Source organism: Salmo salar, chromosome ssa28, assembly GCF_905237065.1.
Source record: "Salmo salar chromosome ssa28, Ssal_v3.1, whole genome shotgun sequence".
Taxonomy (NCBI): Eukaryota; Metazoa; Chordata; class Actinopteri; order Salmoniformes; family Salmonidae; genus Salmo; species Salmo salar.
Window position 1 is genome coordinate 6,612,794 of NC_059469.1, and position 26,659 is coordinate 6,639,452.

The 26,659-nt window shown below is 43.2% G+C and overlaps 2 protein-coding genes across 4 annotated transcripts; one reads left to right on the top strand and one right to left on the bottom strand.

Annotated features, from left to right (window-relative positions):
* Positions 1 to 1,806: 1,806 nt before the first annotated feature.
* Positions 1,807 to 4,509, top strand: drd6b (dopamine receptor D6b). The gene has a single exon (XM_045710159.1). It carries the CDS (start codon positions 2,071 to 2,073, stop codon positions 3,406 to 3,408), a length of 1,338 nt encoding a protein of 445 aa, XP_045566115.1. The 5' UTR covers positions 1,807 to 2,070; the 3' UTR covers positions 3,409 to 4,509.
* A 6,549-nt stretch (positions 4,510 to 11,058) lies between these two features.
* LOC106589378 (poly [ADP-ribose] polymerase tankyrase-2) lies at positions 11,059 to 26,548 on the bottom strand. Of its 3 annotated transcripts, XM_014179267.2 has the most exons (26): positions 25,496 to 26,543; positions 24,865 to 25,089; positions 24,497 to 24,592; positions 24,233 to 24,269; positions 24,051 to 24,126; positions 23,764 to 23,858; positions 23,567 to 23,633; positions 23,216 to 23,402; positions 22,883 to 23,004; positions 22,619 to 22,710; positions 22,331 to 22,409; positions 21,356 to 21,527; positions 21,143 to 21,222; positions 20,860 to 21,005; positions 20,532 to 20,697; positions 20,074 to 20,293; positions 16,647 to 16,756; positions 15,281 to 15,469; positions 14,251 to 14,595; positions 13,946 to 14,066; positions 13,707 to 13,804; positions 13,526 to 13,600; positions 13,198 to 13,303; positions 12,819 to 13,005; positions 12,429 to 12,585; positions 11,059 to 12,214 (listed from the first exon to the last, which is right to left on the bottom strand). In XM_014179267.2, the coding sequence occupies exons 1-26, from the start codon at positions 25,779 to 25,781 to the stop codon at positions 12,152 to 12,154; spliced, it is 3,597 nt and encodes a 1,198-aa protein (XP_014034742.2). In that variant the 5' UTR covers positions 25,782 to 26,543; the 3' UTR covers positions 11,059 to 12,151. The 3 variants fall into 3 exon arrangements, 2 of the variants coding, with proteins under 2 accessions (XP_014034742.2, XP_014034743.2); XM_014179268.2 differs by lacking the exon at positions 15,281 to 15,469 and having other exon boundaries at positions 25,496 to 26,539; XR_006762557.1 differs by lacking the exons at positions 11,059 to 12,214; positions 12,429 to 12,585; positions 12,819 to 13,005 and having other exon boundaries at positions 13,946 to 14,082; positions 25,496 to 26,548.
* Positions 26,549 to 26,659: the final 111 nt, after the last annotated feature.

Below are 26,659 nucleotides of genomic sequence, written 5' to 3' on the forward strand. Positions count from 1 at the left end.
AGCCGCCCGCCAGCCCGGTGAGTCCTGTGCCTGCGCCTAGGGTCAGGTCTCTTACATGTCTCCTCAGCCTGGTGAATCCTGGGTCAGTGCCGCCGGAGCTGCCAGGGACGCCCGCCAGCCGGGCGCAGCCAGGGACGCCCGCCAGCCGGGCGCAGCCATCGCCGCCCGCCAGCCGGGCGCAACCAGGGTCACCCGCCAGCCGGGCGCAACCATCACCGCCCGCCAGCCGGGCGCAACCAGGGTCGCCCGCCAGCCGGGCGCAACCATCACCGCCCACCAGCCGGGTGCAGCCATCGCCGCCCGCCAGCCGGGCGCAGTCAGGGTCGCCCACCAGACCTTCGGTGCGGCCAGGTGCACCACCTAAGTGGGCGACGCCGAGGGTGGAGCAGAGGCCACGTCCCGCACCTGAGCCGCCGCCGTAAGAAGGCCCACCCGGACCCTCCCCTTCAGAGTCAGGTTTTGCGGTCCGTGTCCTCACCTTGGGGGGGGGTACTGTAACGCCCTGGCCATAGAGAGGGGTTTTTGTTCTTTATTTTGGTTAGGCCAGGGTGTTACATTGGGTGGGCGTTCTATGTTCCTTTTTCTATGTTTTTGTATTTCTTTGTTTTGGGCCGTGTGTGGCTCCCAATCAGGCACAGCTGAAGTTCATTGTTGCTGATTGGGAGCCACACATAAGGAGCATGTTTTTCCTTTGGGTTTTGTGGGTAATTGTTTCTGTTAGTGTTTGCACCTGACAGGACTGTTTGGCTGTCAGTTTTCTCGTTTTGTTTTGTATAGTGTTCTTTCTGCTATTAAATATTCTATGATGAACACTAACTCCGCTGCACCTTGGTCTACTCTCTCTCACGACAGCCCTTACACAGCCTTAATATTCCTAGGCCCCGCCTCCTGTATCCTTGCCCTGGAGGACAACTCCAATATGACCTCTGCCGCTGTTTGTTGTTGTCGAACTGGTACTTTAACCTAGCCTAATCCTTTTCTGTAATGCTCTAGGCTGCTGACAGTGCAGATTATTTCCAAGTTCAAACAATAGTTAACTGATTGATTAAAGATTTTAAAGATTTTCTTTAGATAATCAATATACTGTATGTGTATATTCTATAGATGTTTCTCTTATGTCTGATTTCTGAATTTCTCTGTGGCATTGTGTTGTGTGACAAAACGGCCCATTTTAGAGTGGCCTTTTATTTTACCCAGCACAAGGTGCACTTGTGTAATGATCATGCTGTTTAATCAGCTTCTTGATATGCCCACCTGTCAGGTGGATGGATTATCTTGGCAAAGGAGAAATGCTCACTAACAGGGATGTAAACAGATTTGTGCACAAAATTTGAGAGAAACACGATTTTTGTGCGTATGGAACATTTCTGGGATCTTTATTTCAGCTCATGAAACATGGGATGGATCAACACTTTACATGTTGCATTTATATTTTTAATCAGTTTAAGTACCTTACTGTGATTGTTTTCAATTAAAATGGTCAAAAAGAAAAACAAATATCTTCTTAGTTAGCGAAGGGCAATTTCTCAACAAGAATTTCGCTAGGACTGTCTGAGTATGGTCTGAGTGGGGAGGGGAAAACTAGCTGGTTTTGGCAGAGAGGTTTGGAGCTCTCTTTCATATTGATCTATTAACTAATTTACCACCTGGTGATGTAACCAGGCAGCCACCCCTGAAATTTCACTAAAAGGACATTATCATCATTTGCACTGGGCCTTTAAGAGGAGGGGTCTTCATTGCCATCGTCAAGCATGAGTAGCTATCCAACCATTAAGTGAGATCCATTCACTATATAAAAAAGGAGCGATTTTGCAGGATGGGTTATGTGCAGTGCACCTATTCACGACAATTGAAAATGTTTTACTGCGTCAGCGTAAGAAAATAACTGAGATTCTTACAACTGTCCTGTTTTATTAATTAAGGTAGTTATGCGTTAGTACGGAAATCCGCAAGTTGGGTCTCCAAAACTAAGTTGAAAGCATAGTGAATAAAGGGAGCACTGAACGCTAAGTGTGGAAGACGCTAAAGACGCTATCATTGAAATGCGCAGAAAAGAGGAGTAATTAGTCAATGGAGAAATCTGACAACGAAACCGCAGGTGCTGAAACGGACAGCTCCAAGCACAGCGTCCGTGCTCTCACCGGGTGCGTCCTGTTCATCCTGATCGTCTCCACGCTTTTTGGGAATACGCTAGTGTGCGCCGCTGTGATCAAATTTCGACACCTTAGATCTAAAGTGACTAACTTTTTTGTCATCTCCTTGGCGGTGTCGGATCTATTCGTGGCCATTCTGGTGATGCCGTGGAAGGCTATGTCTGAAGTGGCCGGCTGCTGGATCTTCGGCAGCTTCTGTGATACCTGGATAGCTTTTGACATCATGTGCTCTACCGCGTCTATTCTCAATCTTTGTATAATAAGTATGGACCGATACTGGGCAATTTCGAGCCCTTTTCGATATGAGCGTAAAATGACTCAAAGGTTTGCTTTCGTTATGATCGGAGTGGCATGGACCCTCTCCATTCTTATCTCCTTCATTCCCGTTCAACTCAATTGGCACAAGTCAGTGGAGGAAAAGGAAACAGTGGACGACACTAATCAAATCAACCAAATAGAGGACTGCAACGCAAGCTTGAATAGCACGTATGCCATATCCTCGTCCTTGATAAGTTTTTACATTCCAGTCGTTATTATGGTTGGCACTTATACACGAATTTACCGGATTGCGCAAACCCAGATCCGGAGAATATCATCCTTGGAGACAGCCGTGGAAAACGCACAGAACAATCAGCAAGCAACCGAGAAAACAAACTCATTAAAAACAACCTTTAGAAAAGAAACGAAAGTTTTGAAGACACTCTCTATCATTATGGGAGTGTTTGTATTTTGCTGGCTGCCTTTTTTCGTGGTCAACTGCATAGTACCTTTTTGTGACATTAACAATCTTGGTGATCGCCTGTGCGTAAGTAACACCACTTTTAACATTTTTGTGTGGTTTGGATGGGCAAACTCATCGTTAAACCCAGTCATATACGCTTTTAATGCTGATTTCAGAAAAGCATTCTCCGCCATTCTGGGCTGCAAAAGATACTGTTCCAGTGCTGTAGAAGCTGTCCATTTCAGCAACGAGTTAATGTCTTACCGCCACGACACTACGTTCCAGAACACAACTATCAATGCCTCTGCGCATTGTGCGCAACGCCTACCCATGGTCTCACACGGTGAAGATTTGGACCTACCATTTGACAAAGTCTCCGTTGTCTCTAATACCTCACGTAACCAAAGAGACCTTATCCTGCCTGCAATACTGCAGCTTGAATGTGAAGCAGAAATATCATTAGATATGATGCCTTTCCCCTCAACTGGACCCAGTGAGTGTTATGTGATTCCAGGTCAAATTGAGGATCTGTGAAACTAGTCTACATTTTGATCACTTTGTGTCTTTTTTTATGTTTGATCTACAAAAGTGCAGTTATTATCACTATTTTCTGACATCCTGATGGTTTTATAGTGTGCAATATTCTGGCACATCAGTGTACATAAAAGCATTGGTACAAACCCCAAGTAATTGAGTTGAAGATGAAAAAGAAAAAGATTACACTGACCAATAAATTGCTCTTTGTTATTTGTAATTTTTATAACTCATCAGGAAATGTAATTATGTTAATACAATACATTGTGTACTTTAATACCATTCCACTCAAAGGGAATGAAAGATACATCATGCGTGGGCGAGTAAGTCTTTGATGTGGTAAAATGCAGGAACCAAGTAGTATAATTACAGATAATTGGCTGTTTAATTGCAGTGGCAATTATGTGGCAGTTATCTTGTGAATGTAGCAGCAGGTTTAACTATGAAAGCATACCCACTCCAGGAGAGGTAGGGAGTGAAGAGTACAGGTTTGCTAAACATATAAGTGATATATAAAAACAAACATACATTGGAGCCAAGGTAGACATTTATGGGCCAGTTTCCCGGACAACGGAGAGTGTTTTATAGCCCAAGGCCAGGCTTAATCTGTGTCTGGGGGAGTACAATTTGGCCTGTATTCACAACCATCTCAGAGTAGGAAAATTGAACTAGAATCACTTCCGCCTTGTAAATCATAATGAATTAGAGGGGGTGGGATGTAATCCTAGATAAACACTCGTTCTCTGAAACACTTTGTGAATAAGGGCCCTGGGGCTTCATTTATAACGATTGTGTACATTTTACACTCAATTTCTGCATGCGCTATTTCTGAAAAGATGGCACAAGCACACAAATATTGACATGTATAAACTTGGCTCACGCCATACACATGTTTCCATTTATAAATCAGACTCGGCGGAAAACGTGTGGAGGATCACCAATGTTTTCTTTTCCAGTGACATTTGACCGTTTCTGAAACACAAAAAGAATTGCAAATTGTTGTGGACCTGTAAACAGATAGTTTGAATTCAATAATGTTTTGCATTTACTTTCTCTACTCAGAAGAAAATAAAAGCTACAGTAGGCCAATTTACACACTTCAATAAACTGTCTGTTCACCTTTTAAATACTTACTGTATGCTATGAACCACACTCACTGGATACATAGAGCACAAACTTGAAATAATACTGAACAAAAATGTCAATGCAACATGCAACAATTTAAAAGATTTTACTGAGGCAGAGTTCATATAAGGAAATCAGTCAATTGAATTTAATTCATTAGGCCCTAATCTATGGATTTCACATGACTGGGAATACAGATATGAATCTGTTGGTCACAGATACCTTTAAAAAAAAAAGGTAAGGGATTGGATCAGAAAACCAGTCAGTATCTGGTGTGACCACCATTTGCCTTATGCAGCTCGACACATCTCCTTCGCATAGAGTTGATCAGGCTGTTGATTGTAGCCTGTGGAATGTTGTCCCACTCCTCTTCAATGGCTGTGCGAAGTGCCTGGATATTGGCGGGAACTGGAACACGTTGTCGTACACGTCAATCCAGAGCATCCCAAACATACTCAATGGGTGACATGTCTGTTGAGTATCCAGGCCATGGGCCTCAGGATCTCGTCACAGTATCTCTGTGCATTCAAATAGCCATCGATAAAATACAATTGTGTTTGCTGTTCATAGCTTATGCCTAACCATACCATAACCCCACTCTGTTCACAACGTTGACATCAGCAAACCGCTCGCCCACACAATGCCATCGATGATGTCTGCCATCTGCCCGGTACAGTTGAAAGCGGGATTAATCTGTGAAGAGCACACTTCTCCAGCGTGCCAGTGGCCATCGAAGATAAGCATTTGCCTGCTGAAGTCGGTTACGACGCCAAACTGCAGTCAGGTCAAGACCCTGGTGAGGATGACGTGCACACAGATGAGCTTCCCTGAGATGGTTTCTGACAGCTTGTGTAGAAATTCTTCAGTTGTGCAAATCCACAGTTTCATCAGCTGTCCAAGTGTCTGATGATCCCGCAGATGAAGAAGCCGGATGTGTAGGTCCTGGGCTGGCATGGTTACACACGGTCTACTGTTGTGAGGCCTGTTGAGCCAAATTCTCTAAAATGACATTGGAGGCGGCTTATGGCAGAGAACTGAACATGAAATTCTCTGGCAACAGCTCTGGTGGACATTCCTGCAGTCAGCATGCCAATTGCAAGCTCCCTCAAAACTTGAGACATCTGTGGCATTGTGCTGTTGGACAAAACGGCACATTTTACAGTTGCCTTGCATTGTCACCAGCACAAGGTGCACCTGTGTAATGATCATGCTGTTTAATACGCTTTTTGATATGCCACACCTGTCAGGTGGATGGATTATATTGGCAAAGGAGAAATGCTCATTAACAGGGATGTAAACACATTTGTGCACCAAATTTGTGAGAAATAAGCTTTTTGTGCGTATGGAACATTTCTGGGATCTTTTATTTCAGGTCATGAAACATGGGACCAACACTATACATGTTGCATTCATCATTTTGTTCAGTGTAATTTGAGTGTCCCGGATTTCCACGTGCTATGTTACATCTAGTTTATGAGACCAGGCTGGAGGGTCAAGTCCATCTATATGTGACAAAGAGCACCACCGTGTGGTGGTCTCTGGTAGAGGTGCTGGTTTAGATTTGTATTAGTATTTATTAAGGATTGCCATTAGCTGCTGCCTCAGGCCTCTACTCTACTACCACATATCTACAGTACAAAATCCATGTGTACATGTGTGTAGAGTGCGTGTGTTAGCATGTGTATGCGTGTGTCTGTGCCTGTGTGTGTGTCTTCACATACCTCGCTGTTCCATAAGGTGTGTTTATCAGTTTTTTAAATCTGATTCCACTGCTTGCATGAGTTACTTGATGTGGAATAGAGTTCCATGTAGTCATGGCTCTATGTAGCTAATGGGGATCCTTAATAAATACAAATAATGTGTTCTGGACTTGGTTATTGTGAAGAGACCTCTGGTGGCATGTCTTGTGGGGTATGCATGGGGGGTCCGGGCTGTGTCCCCATCTTAGCTACAGTTTTGACCATGACAGTTTACAATCCAGGGTTACTCCAAGCAGTTTAGTCATCTCAACTTGATCAATTTCAATATTTTGTTGAGGTTTAGTGAGTGGTTTGTCCCAAATACAATGCTTGTAGTTTTTGAAATATTTAGGACTAACTTATTTCTTACCACCCATTCTGAAACTGACTTCCAGCTCTTTGTTAAGTGTTGGAGTAATTTCACTCGCTGTAGTAGCTGACGTGTATAGTGTTGAGTCATCCGCATACATAGACCCACTGGCTTTACTCAAAGCATGTCATTGGTAAAGATTGAGAAAAGTAAGGGGCCTAGACAGCTGCCCTGGGGAATTCCTGATTCTACCTGGGTTATGTTGGAGAGGCTTCCATTAAAGAACACCCTGTGTGTGTTGAATGTCCTTCCCTATAAGCGTGCTGAAAGTCTTTTGTCAATTTTTCCAGCAGCAGACTATGAAGCACTGAAGTCTAGCAAAACAGCTCCCACTATTGTTTACAGTAGAATAGCATTGTATCTGGTCAAACACCATTTTTTCCAAAAGTTTACTAAGGGTTGGTAACAGGCTGATTGGTTGGCTATTTGAGCCAGTAAAGCGGGCATTACTATTCTTGGGTAGCGGAATGACTTTTGCTTCTATCCAGGCTTGAAAGTACACACTTCTTGTAGACTTTGATTGATGATATGGCAAATATGAGTGGCAATATTGTCCGCTATTATCCTCAGTAATTTTCCATCCTAGTTGTCGGACCCAGGTGGCTTGTCATTGTTGATAGACGGAACTCAATATTACAATGCTTGTATTTCATAATTTGGTCAGTGATTTGGTCAGTGTAGTGTCGGTGTTTGTTGCTGGCATGTCAGGCCTAAGTTTTCTGATCTTGCCAATGAAAAAAATCATTATAGTAGTTGGACATATCAGTGTGTTTGTGATGAATGAGCCATCTGATTCAATGAATGATGGAGCTGAGTTTGCCTTTTTGGCCAACATTTCATTTAAGGTGCTTCAAAGATTTTTTACTATCATTTAATCTTTGTTTCATAGAATAGTTTCTTGTTCTTTTTATTCAGTTTAGTCACATGATTTCAAAATTTGCAGTACGTTTTCCAATCGGTTGTGCAGACAGACTTATTTGCTATTCCTTTTGCCTCATCCCTCTCAACCATAAAAATGTTCAGTTCCTCATTAATCCATGGGGATTTAACAGTTTTTACAGTTATTTTCTTATTGGGTGCATGGTTATTAGAAACTGGAATAAGCAATTTCATGAGTGTCAAGTGCAGCGTCTGGTTGCTCCTCATTACACACCACAGGCTAGCAAATATTCTTTACATCATCAACACAGGAATCACTACAAAACTTATTGTATGACCTCTTATACACCATATTAGGCCCAGCCTTCCTAGATATGGCATCTATATTGTGATCACTTCATCCGATGGATTTACAAATGCATGTTGATGATTTCATTCCTGTTTGCTGTTTGTAAATACCCAGGTAGGTTGACTGAACCAGGTTGCAGGCACTGGTTACAGTTTGAAGCTTTTTGTTGAGTGTCCAGTTTGATGAAAGACAGTCAATATTTAGTTCACCCAGAAAATACAGCTCTCTGTTGATATCACATACATTATCAAGCGTTTCACACATATTATCCAGAAACTGACTGTTAGTACTTGGTGGTTTATAGCAGCTTCCGACCAAAATGGGCTTTAGGTGAGGCAGATTAATTAACCTGTAGCCATATTACTTCAACAGTATTTAACATGAGATCCTCTCTAAGCTTTAAATGAATGTGGCTCTGAATATACACCACAACATCACCCCCATTGGCATTTCTGTCTTTTCTGTAGATGTTATAAGCATGTATTGCTACCACTGTGTCATCAAAGGTATTATCTATGTGTGTTTCAGAGAATATTAATGTTATCTGTTACTAGCAAGTTATTGATTTAATGGACCTTGTTTCTTAGGCTACATATGTTAATGTGGGCTATTTTTAGCCCTTTTCTACAATGCTTGATTGTTTTTATTGCATTACTAGGAGGCTTATCAGAAGTAGCCATGACAATGTTATTCATATATGTAAGCTGATAGTGCAGGGTGAGCTGCACACAGTGGACTTCCTACTAGGGCACACAGTGCTATGATTATTGTATGCAAGGCACATGATTACTGTATACAATAGCTGTAGGATCAATAGAGGCATTCAGGGGAGTTAGACGGACATACACTAGGTTACTTACTGCCAACACCACTGTGATAATGTAAACTCAGCAAAAAAAGAAATGTCCTCTCACTGTCAACTGCGTTTATTTTCAGCAAACCTAGACATGTGTAAATATTTGTATGAACATAACAAGTTTCAACAACTGAGACATAAACTGAACAAGTTCCACAGACGTGACTAACACAAATGGAATAATGTGGGGGGGTCAAAATCAAAAGTAACAGTCAGTATCTGGTGTGGCCACCAGCTGCATTAAGTATTGCAGTGCATCTAGATGTTTTAAAAGCGTGCATCAGAGGCTTGTGTGCAGCTTGTATGCATGGAGACCTGGAGATGCTAAACTCGTTTCTGTTAATTAATGGTAAATTACCGTGATACCGGCAGTCTTTTGCATGACAATAACCAGCTGACAAAACCAGATGACATGACCTCCACAGCCCTAGTGGGGAGTATCAAACATAGAGGAGGAAAAGCGTGGAGCATCACTCTTGGCCAATGATGTGCCAGTGTTCTCAGAAACAACCTCTCCCTCAATGTGAGCAAGACAAAGGAGCTTATCGTGGACTACAGGAAAAGGTGGGCCGAACAGGCCCACATTAACCTCAACGGGGCTGTAGTGGAGAAGAGGCGACTCCGGGATGCTGGCCTTCTAGGCAGAGTTACTCTGTCCAGTGTCTGTGTTCTTTTGCACATCTTAATCACTTATTTTTATTGGCCAGTCTGAGATGTGGCTTTTTCTTTGCAACTCTGCCTAGAAGGCCCGCATCCCGGAGTCGCCTCTTCACTGTTGACGTTGAGACTGGTGTTTTGCGGGTACTATTTAATGAAGCTGCCAGTTGAGGACTTGTGAGGCGTCTGTCTCTCAAACTAGACACTCTTCTGTACTTGTCCTCTTGCTCAGTTGTGCACCGGGGCCTCCCACTCCTCTTTCTCTTCTGGATAGAGCCAGTTTGCGCTGTTCTGTGAGAGAGTAGTACACAGCGTTGTACGAGATCTTCAGTTTCTTGGCAATTTCTCGCATGGAATAGCCTTCATTTCTCAGAACAAAAATAGACTGAAGAGTTTCAGAAGAAAGTTCTTTGTTTCTTGCCATTTTGAGCCTGTAATCGAACCCACAAATGCTGATGCTCCAGATACTCAACAAGTCTAAAGAAGGCCAGTTTTATTGCTTCTTTAATCAGGACAATAATTTTCAGCTGTGCTAACGTAATTGCAAAAGGGTTTTCTAATGATCAATTAGCCTTTTAAAATGATAAACTTGGATTAGCTAACACAATGTGCCATTGGAATACAGAAGTGATGGTTGCTGATAATTGGCCTCTGTACGCCTATGTAGATATTACATAGAAAATCTGCCGTTGCCAGCTACAATAGTCATATACAACATTAACAATGTCTACACTGTATTTCTGATCAATTTGATGTTATTTTAATGGACGGAAAATATACTTTTCTTTCAAAAACAAGGACATTTCTAAGTGACCCCAAACTTTTGAACGGTAGTGTATATACTGGTTGACCTCCACATTAGGAACGTGCTGACTGCACTAGCTTCTGTGTTGAGAAGATGGGTGTGTTACTTTCGCCCCGGCTCTCCACTGCCTGGCTAAAAGGTGAGCCACCTTCTTGTCAATGGTTATCCCAAGTTGAACTCAGAATTTATCAAAGTGGTCTCAATAATTCCTCTATCCCGCTTCGTAGTGTACATCTCAGTTCAGATCGGACAAAAGGTTAAACTACATTAAACTGTAACAAGCCCACTCCTACTGCCCAAATGTCTTCTCTTGCATGTCAAAACATCTTCAACTGAAGAGTGATACAGTGCCATTATTGGACACTCAACATCTCATGAAAACAAGGCGGCAGGAAAGCAGTAGCCTAGGTAGGAAGACAGTGTCTGTATATATATAATATCCATACTAGCCTACTAAATAGTGTGCAAAAAAACAAAAGTTTATAGTAGGCTGTGACATTTCGAAAATAGAACTTTGAATGCGTCATCTAATGCGTGATTGCGTTGACTCCTGGCATTCGTTAATTTTGGTACAGCGTGTCAATTGATCAGCGGTTGTCAAACTTGAGTCGTAAAAGACGAGTGAATTCTACTAGATCAAACGTCGAAATGCGTATGCAGTTAAGTAGTTTATGTAGTACGCTAGTATGGCTAATCGTACACTATCTTGGGAAACATCATATTGACAAGTGAAAAATGTGTAATTAACAATGATAGTTATTCCACTACCTACAAAAACAGACAAAGTAAGGTTTGGTACATAAGTGATTACATGCCACAACTACAATTTTAGTTTTTTACAGTAGGCTACAAACAACTTACAATCAAGGATTCACAAATAGCTCATTTATTTTGATGTGGCTGTTTGTGTGGCGATTATTCCCACCCAGATCCAGCCACGATACATCCAATTAGCACTAAGCAAACACTGTTCAAACATGACGTACAACTCTTAACGAGAGTTAATCAGACAGGAATATCATGCAAAAGGAACAAAGTGCTGCGAGAACATCACGCAACCACAGCATATTAGTGTAAATTAACTTCACGTTATTTCAAATGACAGACACGGTTCTCACAGCGCATTCAAACACTGACAGGGGGAAATTGACAAACTACATGTTTTGTTTTCTCTGCATAGTCTCGTCACCCTTGTGTGTTGTGTAAAACAAACCGCTTTCAAAGCAAGACAGACTTTGTAGAGGGGCAATTTATGACAATTTAGGAGTCCTCAAATTTGAAGACTTTGCTACGGCCACCATTACTGAATGAAAGGACACCGATCCTGATCTTTTAACTGTCACTATGTAGACCAAACAATACACCTTCTAACAGGATAATGATCTAAAATTGTGTCCAGCTCCTGATTTACAATACTGGATAAATAAGCCATTAGGCAATAGGCACCAATGGAAGAAAACAGACTGAAACAGGGAGTGACCACCTAGGCTTGTCCAATAAACATTTGTTTTCCATTCCACAACTTTTGAAACATTTTGCTACAATGTGCCCTAATAAATATGACCCAGACAACCCCACAAGGCAGACTTTGAAAACACAGATTTTGACTGCTGGTTGATGGAATACATATTCTATAGGTCATTCATTTACAATAACTTGGGCATAAAAATTTAAATAAATTAACACGCTAGTACAAAAGAAATATATACAATGTCTCCAGAAAATAACTACTATAACACAGAAGTTTTTTTGAATTACAGTTAGACTTTAACCAGTTGTAGTTGTCCTACACAGCATTTGTTAGAATGGCTACAGATGGAAGTGCTTCAAATGGAGAAGAAGAAAAAAAAATCTGTTTGTGCATGCATTTAGTAAAGCTGTCGCTGCGACGAACATAACAGAAACAGGCTGAGATGTTCTTCTGTACAATTAACTTGTTGTTCTTCCCTCCTCCATTCCACTTCTATCCATCCACAGAGGCATCTGGCTTTAATATCTGATAGGTGATCAAATACTCTGGATAGGCCTAGAGTAAATGACACAGGTGTCAGATGAAGTTCATTTGAACAGCTTGGTAGTCCTAAGGGCATGCTACCATACAATTAACACATTAGATCCAAGAGGAGCAGTATTACAAATGGAATGTAAGGCTGATGACAAAGAATGACAATCCAGTGACTTCAGTAGTTAGTGTCAAAATGAAAGTCACACACTAATGCCAAAGCCACTAGTTACCGTACCTGCTCTCCTCTGTAGATGACATACTCTGCCAGTGACAGTCCGTTGACACTGGGCCTCCCTGTGACAGAGTGGTGTCCTGGAGGGGAGTGGGCCATCTTCATGGCACTGAACTGCAGGAAGGACTTGCCCAGGGTCACCCTGCAGAACAGCAGGTGCCTGAAGACGCATAGAACCCATCACAGACAATCAGACATCATGCCACCTCCATTCCAATCCAATCCACTTGATACACTTGAGCCATTCTTTCTTAACGTTGTGAAAAAGTCTCATCGGCGTGTTATTAGCGCCCAGCTATGGCTTGGTTTAGTTGTACTGTGGTGACTTAGACCTCAGCTTTGATATGGTTTACTGTGGTAGAGAAACATCAAAGGACTGGATGGCTGGTTTACCTTTGGCACACGTAGCAGGACCTGTCTTTGTGCAGAGGGCAGCCTGTACCGCCTCCTATCCCGTAGACATACTGGTTACTCTTAGACGAGTTCTCAGCAAAGTAGATGCCTGCTCCGAACATGCCGCCTATGTAAGCATGCCTCTCATCGAAACCCTTGTGGATGATGGCGTTCACAAACGGCGAACCTGTTGGGTCAAGAGCAGAATGAATGCTGGAATGAGCACTTGTAAATAGGATTTCTGAGTGTCTAAAACACTTGCACACAAAAAAAATGATCAACCTTGAACACAACATGACCCAAGTGCTTTCTGGAGGGTCATGGATGATGGGTTCTCATTGGAATGTGGGCTGTGCTATTCTGTATATTATTCTCTTACCGTGGAACAACATCCGTTCATTGGAGTGATTGTGATTCTCCTCGGAGACCTCCTTCCTTCGATGGGTGTACCTCTCCCAAAGCTTCTTGTTACACACTTTCTGGATCTGCAGATGAAGAGGGGAAAATAGTGAATTAACAATGCTTTTCTCTCAAAGCAGGGATAAGAGAATACATTCCAATCATGGTTAATAAAGTTGTAATAACATGAACTGAATGTGCAGTTGAATAATGACTTCCATTAACTAGACTTCCATTAACTAGATTAAACTGGACAGAATAAAGCAGAGCTTGCTTTCCTAATGTGGATAGAAACCAGCCCACTGTACCTTAACAATGTTGTATCTGTTGAAAACCCCTCCAGCAAGGCCTCCATCTCTGTGCTCTCTGATCGTGCTCTGCAACTGTTCAAAAGCAAGACTCAAAGTCGAGTCAACATTTTCTAATTTACAACAAGATATGATCAATAAGATGTAAGACTTTGACAGCGAGTCATCGTGTCGGTTGTACCTCCTCCTCCACCAACTGAAACTCCTTGTCGTCCGACACCAGATCTATTAGTATGGTCCCACTGTTCGCCGTGTTCAGCGTAAGGTACGGATTCAAACCTGCATCACAGGAACATGAACTTCTTTTACTATTGCAGTAGTTCAAAACTTAATTCAGGATGTGAACTTCAATCGAAGCACACTGCCCTTTCATACATGAAGATCAAGTAAAAATCTAAATCTTGGATGGTTGCAACGTACTTTGAGGTCCGCTAATGAGTCTCTCTACTCCTTTGATAATCTTGTGTCTGTGTCCGTAGGCATTGATACCGATCTCTTTCAGCTCCTTGTGTCCCATCTCTACCAGGACATCCAGAGTGATCTTCAAAAAGGGAAAACTGTGAACTTTAAATAAATGTCAGATCTCACCTTCAGCATCTTAAGTAATGCTTCATAGGCCTATTGTGGAACATCAGATGCTGAAGACATCCTTGAAGCTTTTTATATAAAATAAGTTTATCTATGTTATCAGACATAAGCCAGCTGCGTTTTGGGGTTCAGCTTACCTGCTCTCTTTCAAAGATCTCTAGTAGGTGTTCCAGTCCAAGGTTGTTGAGGAACTGTCCGATACTCAGATCCACACCTGGAACCTCCTTATTGTCCGTGCCCACAGCCCCAGAGGGCCCCAGGAGAGCAGGTAGCTCAGGGAAGGCAGTGCAGGTGGAGGCAGTGGCCTGGTTGTCTAGACTGTTGCGGGAGGCCAAGGTGGACAGGGGTGTGGAGCTGGCTGAGAGGCTGGGGGGGACCACCACCCCTACAGGGGAAGACATACTGATTACCTGCGGTTTATAGCAACCGGGCAGGGCTGAAGGTGGCATGGCCGCTGTCAACAAGGCACGAACATCGTCCACCTGTAGTAAGAAAAGAAAGAAAGGAGAAAGAGGCATTGTCACTAATTTACCAAGTCGTGGAGGAGAAATTAAGAATGACACAAAATATTGACGACTCAATCACAGTACAACCATGCAGAGGAACACGATTAGACTGCATTAGCGATCGTTGTCAACACATCAATAACCCATAAGAGCATAGCAAGTATGAATAAGGCTACATGCTCCTATGTGAGCAAACCCTTGACATGCATACAGTACATTCAAGTCATTTAGCAATGTGTGATGAGAGTGAGAAATTTCCAGGCATTTCATTGCCAGAGACAGAGACAGGTCCTCTCTTCTATTTAGAAAGAGGTCATGTCACCCAGTGGTTGCTGGTGAAGGTCAGGCCATGTGAGAGTGTAGAAACAACCATTGAGAGACATTGAATCTCCTCAACAACAGCGAAACTGGAAAGAATTCCAAACAGACTATGCAAGTGATGTTTAACATGCTGTTAACACGAATCACAAGCACAATATACAATGTCAGGGTGTTGTTGTGATTTGAGGGATTTCATGTATCCAAGAGCAGCAGACATGACAAACGGGTGAGTGTGGTGGCTGTGAGGATGACAGATTATGCTACCCCTTCCCACACACTCCCGTGTTGGGGAGAGGTTGTCAGCTCGGAGACAGGATAGCGAGTGTGTGTGGACGGATACCGTGACGAGGTCCAGCGGTGATTGGCCTTCCTGGTTGCGGAGGGCGGGGTCGGCCCCATGAGCCAATAGCAGGGCACACAGCTGGGTCCTCCCTTTCTGCGCTGCCTCGTGCAGTGGGGTGAACGCCCACTTATCTGTGGCGTTCACGCATGCGTCGTACTTGATGAGCAAAGCAGCCACATCCACATGCTGCAAATGAGAACACATTGGACTCCACTTGGCTCTTGGTTCGTGTCTTGTAACTTTCTCTCGTTCTTTTGGTCAACTTGCATCTCAGACTCAGACATAGGACTTCTACTGGGCAAGACCTCTACAAGTTAATTCACCCTTTCTCTTCTACTCTCTGGTTGAGATGGTAACCCAACCAACACAGGTTTAAGAAACAAAGCAAACAAAAGGGGGAGAAACATCTATAGGGAGAGAAAGGGTTACGAATATTGGTTTAAAGAAAAATCGCAACACCCTATAGTAAACAAACCAGATGGCACCATTTTCTTGTTTTTTTTTAACGGAAAACCAGGGGCACACTCCAACACTCAGGCATAATTTACAAACGAAGCATGTTTGTTTAGTGAGTCCGCCAGATCAGAGGCAGTAGGTGAATTGGACCATTTTCCTGTCATGCTAGCCATTCAAAATGTAACGAGTACTTTTGTGTGTCATGGAAAATCTATGGAGTAAAAAGTACATTCTTTTCTTCAGGAATGTAGTGAAGTAAAAGTAGCATTTGTCCAAATATCAACAGTAAACCAAAGTAGATACCCCAAAAAAACGACTTAAGTAGTACTTTAAAGTATTTACACCACTGCTTATTTGAGATGATCCAATCTGTGTGTGGAGTTAGAGCAAGCACCAGGTGGTCGGGGAGGACTGTGGTGGTGATGAGCTCCTCGTTTCTCAAGGGTCTGATCAAAGCAATCTACTGTCCTTTTGTTTCCAACAGTGTTTTGTGTCATAGAGACATGAGTGCTAATCATTTGGCCAGCATACATACTTCACCCCTCGCCTCATCACCGAAACCAATTCATGATTACATTATTTTTAAAAGGAGCTTGTTTTAAAGGCCGCAGAAGATGCCTTTTTTTTTATTCAAAGGTATGCTTAATCTCTGAAACCTATTCATGGTTACATTTTTAAAGAAGCCTTTGACAAGGAACTTGGTGAGTGTTTGGTATGCCAAGTACGAGGCACTGACTCTTTCATTAAAAAAAAAACCTAGGCACATCAATCAAGCCTCTAGACATCCTGTTTACTTTTGTGTCTCTGAAGAATCATACCGTACAGGTAGTAGGAAGACTCAATGGACACCTTTAGAGTGTGATTGTGCTGTGAGTGTGTACAGTAGATTAGGGTAGCTGGGACTCACCCCGTAGGAGGCAGCGTTGTGCAGGGGGATGAGCCCTCCCTTGTCCTGGGAGTTGACCTCCGCTCCATGCTGAAGCAGGTACTCTGCTACCTCCAGGTTGTTGTAGCCAGCTGACAAAATAGACACATAATTAGTTTCATCAGAAACTGCAATTATCTGAAAATGTTGTTCTCCTAAATCCGTAGTCCCATCCTGATGGTCTGCCGGTTTTTCAGGCGTTAATGATAAGTTAGTTGAATCAATCAAATTCAGGAGAGTTGGCCAGACTTGAATGCAACGTTTTAACTAATTGCCTTGAACACAGCTCCCTAGTAACTGAACAAGCACCAGCTGCCAAACAGCCTCCATTCCCGTTTGCAACACTATGGCTACGGTCCAAACACTTAAAAGACACACCCTATCCCCTCAGCCCTCAAATTAAGCGGACACTTCTGATGACGTATCATGACGTCTGACAAGTGTACACTTGCAGGGCGAGGGGTGAGGGAGGGAGGAATGATTTTTAAATGGACCACCCTTGGCCGTTAATTCGTCACTCGTTCGTCCCGCGATGATTGTGATTTCAGCCACCGGTAGCTTGTGGGTGCTTTATATGCGCTACAGTCAATTATGAGTGCATGTCTACTTATATTAAATATATCATTTTTAATATACGCCTACTGATAGCTAGCAAATTAATTCGCTAACTAACATTAGCCTGCCTAGCTGGAACTTCTGAAGAAGGAAAATGTTTATCTATAATTTCCCCAAAACATATTTACGAGACGTATTTCTAACTTACAGTTGAAGTCGGAAGTTTACATACACCTTAGCCAAATACATTTAAACTCAGTTTTTCACAATTCCTGACATTTAAATCCTAGTAAAAATTCCCTGTCTTAAGTCAGTTAGGATCACCACTTTATTTTAAGTATGTGAAATGTCAGAATAATAGTAGAGAGAATGATTTATTTCAGCTTGTATTTCTTTCATCACCTTCCCAGTGGGCCAGAAGTTTACATACACTCAATTAGTATTTGGTAGCATTGCCTTTAAATTGTTTAACCTTGTTCAAACGTTTCGGGGAGCCTTCCACAAGCTTCCCACAATAAGTTGGGTGAAATTTGGCCCATTCCTCCTGACAGACCTGGTGTAACTGAGTCAGGTTTGTATGCCTCCATGCTCGCACATGCTTTTTCAGTTCTTCCCACAAATTGTATATAGGATTGCGGTCAGGGCTTTGTGATGGCCACTCCAATACCTTGACTTTGTTGTCCTTAAGCCATTTTGGCACAACTTTGGAAGTATGCTTGGGGTCATTGTCCACTTGGAAGACCCATTTGCGACCAAGCTTTAACTTCCTGACTGATGTCTTGAAATGTTGCTTCAATATATCCACATAACTTTCCTGCCTCATGATGCCATCTATTTTGTGAAGTGCACCAGTCCCTCCTGCAGCAATGCACCCCCACAACATGATGCTGCCACCCCCGTGCTTCACGGTTGGGATGGTGTTCTTCGGCTTGCAAGCGTCCCTCTTTTTCCTCCAAATATAACGATGGTCATTGTGGCCAAACCAGAGGACATTTCTCCAAAAAGTACAATCTTTGTCCCCATGTGCAATTGCAAACCGTAGTCTGGCTTTTTTATGGTGGTTTTGGAGCAGTGGCTTTTAGGTTATGTTGATATAGGACTCGTTTTAATGTGGATATAGATGCTTTTGTACCTGTTTCCCCCAGCATCTTCACAAGGTCCTTTGCTGTTGTTCTGGGATTGATTTGCACTTTTGCACCAAAGTACGTTAATCTCTAGGAGACAGAATGTGTCTCCTTCCTGAGTGGTATGACGGCTGCGTGGTCCCATGGTGTTTATACTTGCATACTATTGTTTGTACAGATGAACGTGGTACCTTCAGGCGTTTGGAAATTGCTCCCAATGATGAACCAGACTTGTGGAGGTCTACAATTTTTTTCTGAGGTCTTGGCTGATTTCTTTTGATTTTCCCATGATGTCAAGCAGAGGCACTGAGTTTGAAGGTAGGCCTTGAAATACATCCACAGGTACACCTCCAATTGATTCAAATGATGGCAATTAGCCTATCAGAAGCTTCTAACGCCATGACATCATTTTCTGGAATTTTCCAAGCTGTTTAAAGGCACAGTCAACGTAGTGTATGTAAACTTCTGACCCACTGGAATTGTGTTACAGTGAATTATAAGTGAAATAATCTGTCTGTAAACAATTGTTGGAAAATGACTTGTGTCATGCACAAAGTAGATGTCCTAACCGACTTGCCAAAACTATAATTTGTTAACAAGAAATGTGTGGAGTGGTTGAAAAATGAGTTTTAATGATTCCAACCTAAGTGTATGTAAACTTCCGACTTCAACTGTATTTGCATTAGTTTTTACTTACACTTGTATGTTGACTTCTCCATTGATGTTGTTTTAACGTTTTCGAAGACTTTTCTTAGCAGATGTACAATCGTCGCAAATCGAGGGTGTGTCTTTTATGGCTGTGGTTCAAACACTTAAAAGACACACCCTCGTGCTCGCCTTATGCCCTTAGGGGAATCCCCGTCGTCATCTTGGAGGGTGGTCCAAATGATTAGCCAAGCAAGGGAAGTTTGCAACGTAAGCCCCTCCGCCCTCGTTTTTAGTCGGCTTTCCGAGTGTACAATTATGTTCACTCCAAGGCCTGAAACTCCCCATAATTCAATTCACGGCGATTGTACATCCGCTAAGAAAAGTCAGCAAAAACTTAAAAACAACATCAATGGAGAAGTCAACATACAAGTGTAAGTAAAAACTAATGCAAATAAGTTATAAATTGTGCTACTAATGCACATGACGGCACAAACACGTCTCGTAAAAAGTTTTTGTTTGGTTATCTTTTGGAAATTGAAGAAATAAAACATTTCACTTCTTCAGAAGTTCCAGCTAGGCAGGCTAACGCTAGTTAGCTAATTCATTTGCTAGCTATCATACAGTAGGCGTATGTTAATAATTATATATTTATTATAAGTAGACATGCACTCATAATTGACTGTAGCGCATATAAAGCACCCACAAGCTACCGGTGGCTGAAAACACAATCATCTCGGGATGAACGAGTGACGATTTTCCTGCCAAGGGTGGTCCATTTAAAAATCATTCCTTCTTCAGCAGCCCAACTTCCACGGCCTGATGAGGTCTACCTGGGACTCCAAGCCAAACTCTACCGAGTCCAACCACCTGGATCCTTCATCTGCAGCCCTCGGCTTCACCCGGTCCATTCTCATTCCCCTCCCGGATCCTCATTCTCACATCCATTACATTTCTCAATAAATATTCTAAACCCTTAAACTTGTGACTGTTGGGTTGGAACAACCGCTTGTACACCCTGAAGCTCTCAATGACTAGGGTTCAAGATCACTATCCTTACAGAAAGCTCCAGTGCGCTGACTGACCTGCCAGGTGTAGCAGTGTAGAGTGCCGTCCCTGTGCGTCTCTACAGTTAACATTATCAGGGCTGCAGAGCTTCTCGACCCGGGCCAGACAGCCCTTCTTGGCTGCGTCCAGCAGGGCAGCGTCTCCTCTTAGCAGGTCCTGCATGTCAGTGTCCCCGTCCTTCACCAGGTCCAGTGGAGTGCTCCCATCTCGGTTCTTTTTGGTCGGGTCTGCACCGTGCTGGGAGGGGAGCGATAGGACTGTGTGTTTAGATAATCTGTGCTAGAACAGGAAGGCTCTATAGTATGTGTTCTACTGCACAGGATTAGGATGTATCTGGTCTCTCGAAATTCAAACGGAATTATTTTCAGGGTAAGTGATGACTCTAAATCATTCAAATCCAAGTGGCACTGTAGATGGTCCAACACAATTGAAAATAGACTAGCACTAATCTGTAAGAGGGAAACAAACTACTTACCTGCAGCAGCAGTTTGCAGATCTCGTATTTGCCCTTGGCGGCGGCCTCGTGCAGAGGGGTAAACTTCCACAGGTCAGCTATGTTGACCACAGCCCCGTGGATGACCAGCAATTCAGCCACCTCATAGTGACCGTAGGAGCAGGCGTTGTGTAGGGGGACCAGGCCGCTGCAGGAGACAGAGCAAGAGAGAGCGAGACGGACACACATTACCCTTCTGAGCGACGAGTCTGACTCAGGCCCATTAGAGGATAGGTAGAGCCTTGCGTTTTTCCTGACCAAATGACCTGACCGGGAAAAGCTCCTGGCCTAAGTCAGGACCTGTGCTCACCCTTTGTCTTTGGCATGGACGTCAGCCCCATGCAGTAGAAGGTACTCCACCACAGACACACGGTTATACCCCGCCGCAAAGTGGAGCGGGGTGGATTGACGGCCCTCTACATCCCTACAGTTCACATTCTGCATGGTGCACAGCTTCTGCAAACACAAAGACAGCAGACATGTTACCACGAAGACTACTGTTACCATTTGAAATAAATAACTTGTAATATGAGTGTTACAACAATAGGCCATTGGTTGGTCAGATTATGCCAAAATGTATTGGAGATAGTTACTTTAACAATCTCCAAATCTCCAGACTTGGAGGCTTCTAGCAACTGCCAGTCAACATCAGAGTTTCCAATCAGAGTTCCCTCTGAAAGACATAAATAAGGCATTTACTGACACTTGAAACGGGACCAAATATTTCAACCCAGAATGATCATCACAAACCAGGTTCCTGTCTGTTTGTGTAACATGTAACATACTCCTAGCTGTTTCCAGCCTACCATGCAGTATCTCCTGCACACTCTCATTGCCCATTTGGGATGGAGAGAAACCTTGTAGAGACATGACGAGGGGGTCGCAGCCTGCTTTCAGCAGCAGACGGCAGGTCTGGAGGTGGCCACAGTGGGCCGCACGGTGCAGAGCTGTCTGGCCCAGGTTGTCCAAGGCATTGACCTATAGGGAGATAATAGTAATTCATTTATTTCATAGGGACAGATAGAATCAAATATTGACACTTCGTATTATCAAGAAACACATGCATTGCACCGAGGGCTCTAAAGTGTGACCATTTTGGTTGCATATGCTCCTAGATATTTCCTGTGTCGACCTGACATTTTATTTTGGGAGCACCAGTGCGACCAGGGGAAAACAAAAGAAAAAAAATCCGCCAGATAATAACTGTTGTAAAGATAGGCTTCCGCTGTGCAGTTGTCTCTGAGTGCCTGACCAAGAAGTGACTTTTTAGAGCCTGTTCTATAAATAACCATGTCGCGGGTCGTTCCAAAACCACTCACAGGCATTTGTTTACACCTTGTTCAGTCATGTTACCTCATTAGCTAGCTAATGGCCCAGTATATTTAAACATTTTGAGGCACAGAAAGAAAGGAAAAGGCATAGCTTCTTTAGAAGATCAATGATTGTAGCATGAATGACTGATCTCTTGCTTAATTTCAATCAATACAAAAATATATTCCTAGATTTTATTTTGTGGTCCTAACTTTAAAATTGGGAGCACTAAGGATTTTGTTTTACATTTAGAGCCCTGATGCACCATTACCACACACACACACACACACACACACACACACACACACACACACACACACACACACACACACACACACACACACACACACACACACACACACACACACACACACACACACACACACGCTGAATCATAGGCCATTAAGCAAATACACACGTTGGCTTGATCTTTATGCTATTAATAACACTATGATAACACCTGAACTTACCTTTGCCTCATGTTTCACCAACACCTCGATTATGTCGTTGTGTGACTTTTCAGAAGCCAGGTGCAAGGGGGTCAGGAAGCTTAGACAAATCACATCACAAACAAGTTAAAGTGGCTGTAATTTCTTTTCCTATGGGTTGCACAATGGAAAAACCGTCAGCCTTTAGTTCAGAGTCTTATCAGAGCATTCAGACTCATTTATATCTGTCATATCAACAATGGTAAGAGTAAAGTGACTGGTAATTGCTTGTGGGATAAGGGTTACTGACTGACACTTTGCACCACTCACTCTTTAGTCTTCTCATTTACGTTGGCCCCTTTCCTCAGCAGTAACTCGCACACTTGTTTTCTCTTGGGATAGGGAGATGTCGCTGCACAGTGCTGTTAAACACACATCTTAGATCTTAAAACACTGCTTAGACGAAAGGCGAGCACAGAGTGACCCAGAAACTTAAAACAATATATGGGATACTAGCATTGAAATTCATTGACGGTATAATCTGTAGCAACACTATCTGTAGTACGTTGGCGACTCAGTAGTGAGGTGTCTTACCAGTGCGGTTTCATGGGTAAGGGGATGCTTGAAGGTGATGGTCTCCAGTGACAGGTGCTTCTTTAGGCGGGGCAGGTCAGCTTCACGTGCTGCCTGGAGCAAGGCATGACCTCTGAACTCATCTGTCACAGACACAAGAGGTCAGCTGAGAGAGGGGTTCAACTATTGCATAGGGAGAACAGGACTCATTATCAAGGTGTTGCCCCTTGCCTAAAATCATTTGTTTCATTAAGTTTTATTAGAGTATAGTAGGCGACCTCTAAGCAACAAAAAAAACCAAGGTTCATAAAGAACAGGAACAATGAAAAAGAGGGGAAAATATACATGGCTTACAGGCCAGGCGTTCTTTGAGCTGCGGTGTGGGAGACAGGTCAATGGCGCTCTGGTTGTGGCAGTTTAGGAAAGTGGGGTCGGCTCCGTAGCTGACTAGCAGGGAGCACACGTCCACCCTATTCTTAGAGGCGGCTTCGTGCAGGGGGGTGAACTGCCACAGGTCCATGGCATTCACACAGGCGCCCTGCTGCATTACCAAGGGAGGGGCGATGGAGAGACATGGGTCAAACAAGACTTGTACAATGAGCATTTGAATGTTCAATGGGCCTCTGGGTTAAGAAAAGTACATTTTATATACAGGGACACAAGAATGCATAAGCTACATACAGGAAGAATGTGTTTCAGACAAACCTTTACTAAAATGTCAGTGACTTCGTAATGTCCATAGGAACAGGCATTATGAAGAGGCACCAGATCACTGAAACGTCAGAGAGAGTCATCCGTCAGAGAAATTGCTCGCACGGTATTGGAAAGACATACAATGCCTTCCCTGCAGTGTACGATACTGATTCAACGAGGATGACGAAAGGACAGAGACCAAGTCGTACCCTTTGTCTTTAGCATGGACGTCAGCCCCGTGCTTTAACAGCAGCTGCACTGTCTTCACACGGTTGTAGCCAGCAGCAAGATGCAGAGGGGAGGACTGAAAGACGCACCACAAAGGACCATTTGAAATGGATTTGTTTGTTTGTCCAGACTGACACGCTCTTTGTTAGTAACACGTTTTGGGCACCACTATCTGTCTTTTACCTCATTTTAGTGCATTTGGAATTTTAGAGAGGTGATGGAAAAATGTGGTCTGTTCATGAATAGTTCAGGAGAGCATGTGAATTACCTTCCGACCGTCACTGGCGTGACAGTTCACATTCAACGGTGTTAACAGGGCCATCAACTTGTCTTCATTCCCACTCCTATGAAAGCATCACATGTATTAGAACATTTAGATCACAGTAACGGTCACAGTTGATTACAAGGCATCTGAACGGTGGTCATTTAAAAATCTGAGATATACTCCACCTTGCACTTTCCAGCAGGTCATCTTTTCTATATTCACCTGTGATTAGGAAAGTGTGGAAACATATTAGCCCACGTATTCCAAGATAACTTTTGTTCTTCACTGTTTTGATTCATTCAACTACGTGTTCTGTCACTCTTGGTTCCCAGAGGAACAGTTTTATTCTGTTCCCATGCCCAAAAATAGATGCAAGGAGTGCAAACTAACTCAATCATGCAATTTGGTGCTTCTAAAGTGCTTGTGAGGAACATGTTCCTCCCACTCACCGGTCAGCACTGCTTTAGTGGACGCTTCAGCCAGGTCCAGCGCTGTCCTCCCATCCGTGTTACGAATCGTTGGCTCTGCTCCGTGTTGCAGGAGCACTACAACACCAAATTCACCCATATCAGCATTTACAATATATCAACAAATAGCTTATGTTCTACACCGACAACATGGAGAGGGCACACCAAAGTTGCCATACTTGGCTTTTACAAAAGCGGTCCTTAAAGCACATTACAGACGGTATCTATGACTGATTCTTCTGGAGATGTGACCATGATACTTGAAGCCATGAGAGAACAGTCACTGTGCTTAAACTACGCATATTTTCCCAAGGGGACAGCCTCACAGGGAGGCCAGAATCCAACTGTACCTATGCAGACTTCGCTCTTCCCCTTTATGGCGGCCTCGTGGAGGGGTGTGTAACTCCAGTTGTCCCTGGAGTTGGCATCAGCCCCATGGCGCAGGAGCAGGTTGACCACCTCAGAATGGCCGAAGGAGCAGGCGTTGTGGAGAGATACGAGGCCTCCCTCATCCCGGGCATGCACGTTGGCTCCATTTTGTAGTAGGTAGTCCACCACATCCCTGCGGCCAAATCCTGAATAAGAGAGATGGTATGGATTTATAGGTGCACCTGGTCCACAGAGAGGCATGAACAGACCTACTTAGTGGTTATGCGTTGATTCATTTTCGTAATTGGAAAATGACTGTTACTGCTTATTAATAAATGCATTGATACATCAAATAGCAGGTGTAATATAACATAAGATAATACAATAGTAAATCCTCAAAATAAGTCCTTTATGAATCAACTTGATACTAGGGAATGTATTGTGGACGCACATTGTACAGACGCCTTTGTGTCTGGATTATTCTGTTACAATAAACTATTAACTGTACAGCGTGTCTCGTTACATTGTCTGCTATATTTGTTGCGTTTGCAGTGTGAAACATTGTAGCGAGATGTTTCCTGCGCCTAGCAACATGGTATCAACTGTTCTTACCAGCGGCGAAATGCAGCGGGGTGGATTTTCTGCCGGCGGTGTCTCTACTGTTTACATTCTCCGGTCTGACAAGCCTCCTCACGCGCTCCACATCTCCGTTTCTGCAGGCCTCGAAGATCTCCCTGTTAGGCTCGCCGGACCTGGGTGTATCTACTCCCGGGGAGACACCACCCAAGCCCAATACCCTTGAACACTGTCGGGTGGACATAAGTGGTGTGGTATTTTCGTAAATGTAGAGCTTGGAATTTGTGTTTGCAGACCCCCAAAACCGTGCCACCGAGGCCATGAAAAAGGAAGAGTTTCTGCGAATTTATCGCATATCGTTACAAAACATGAAAACGCGATGAATTCCGTGACATCGACAATAAATATGACTGTCAGAGTCAAATCCTTCCTGGCAACGAGAACATCAGTGCGCTGTCAAATAAGCATCCCATACCCAGTCCACATTAAAATCAGCCTGTAGGCTGCGGCTTGGAGCTTCTATCATGTTGCAGATACGTCATCTACCAAAATATCGATTCATACCGAACCCCATTAGAATTGCACAAAGCAATACATTAATTATGTAATATTGAAAGCCTCACAAAGGGTGGTTGTACGCCCAAAATAACAGAACTGCTATTCTGCTTGCAGCACTGACGGTGACGTCGCTTTCCTATGGTAATGAGGAAACCTTCAAAATTAAATCCTGCATTTCAAAACATTGCAAGGTGGATAACTAATTCAAAATATATTACATTTTAATCAATGACGATTTTTATTGCGCTTATAAGCAAATGCAAGAAGGAATTTATGGAGAATCAATCAAATCAAGACCATATTGAAAAATAGAATGTTCAGAGTGGTATGTTGACAATTGTGGGCTGAAATTGAAAAAAAGTATTATTTGTGCCAATGTAAAAGTGGTGTTGGGAGTACTCAGTAGGGTCTGTAGAATCTATATATGGTGTAATTTTATGGGGCACTAAATAATACGGAGTGTTGCAGTTCTAATTACGTTGGTAACCAGTTTATAATAGTAATAAGGCACCTCAGGGGTTTGTGGTATATGGCCAATATACCATGGCTAAAGGCTGTATCCAGGCACTCCGCATTGCGTTGTGCTAAGAACAGCACTTAGCTGTGGTATATTGGCCATATACCACACCCCCTCATGCAGTA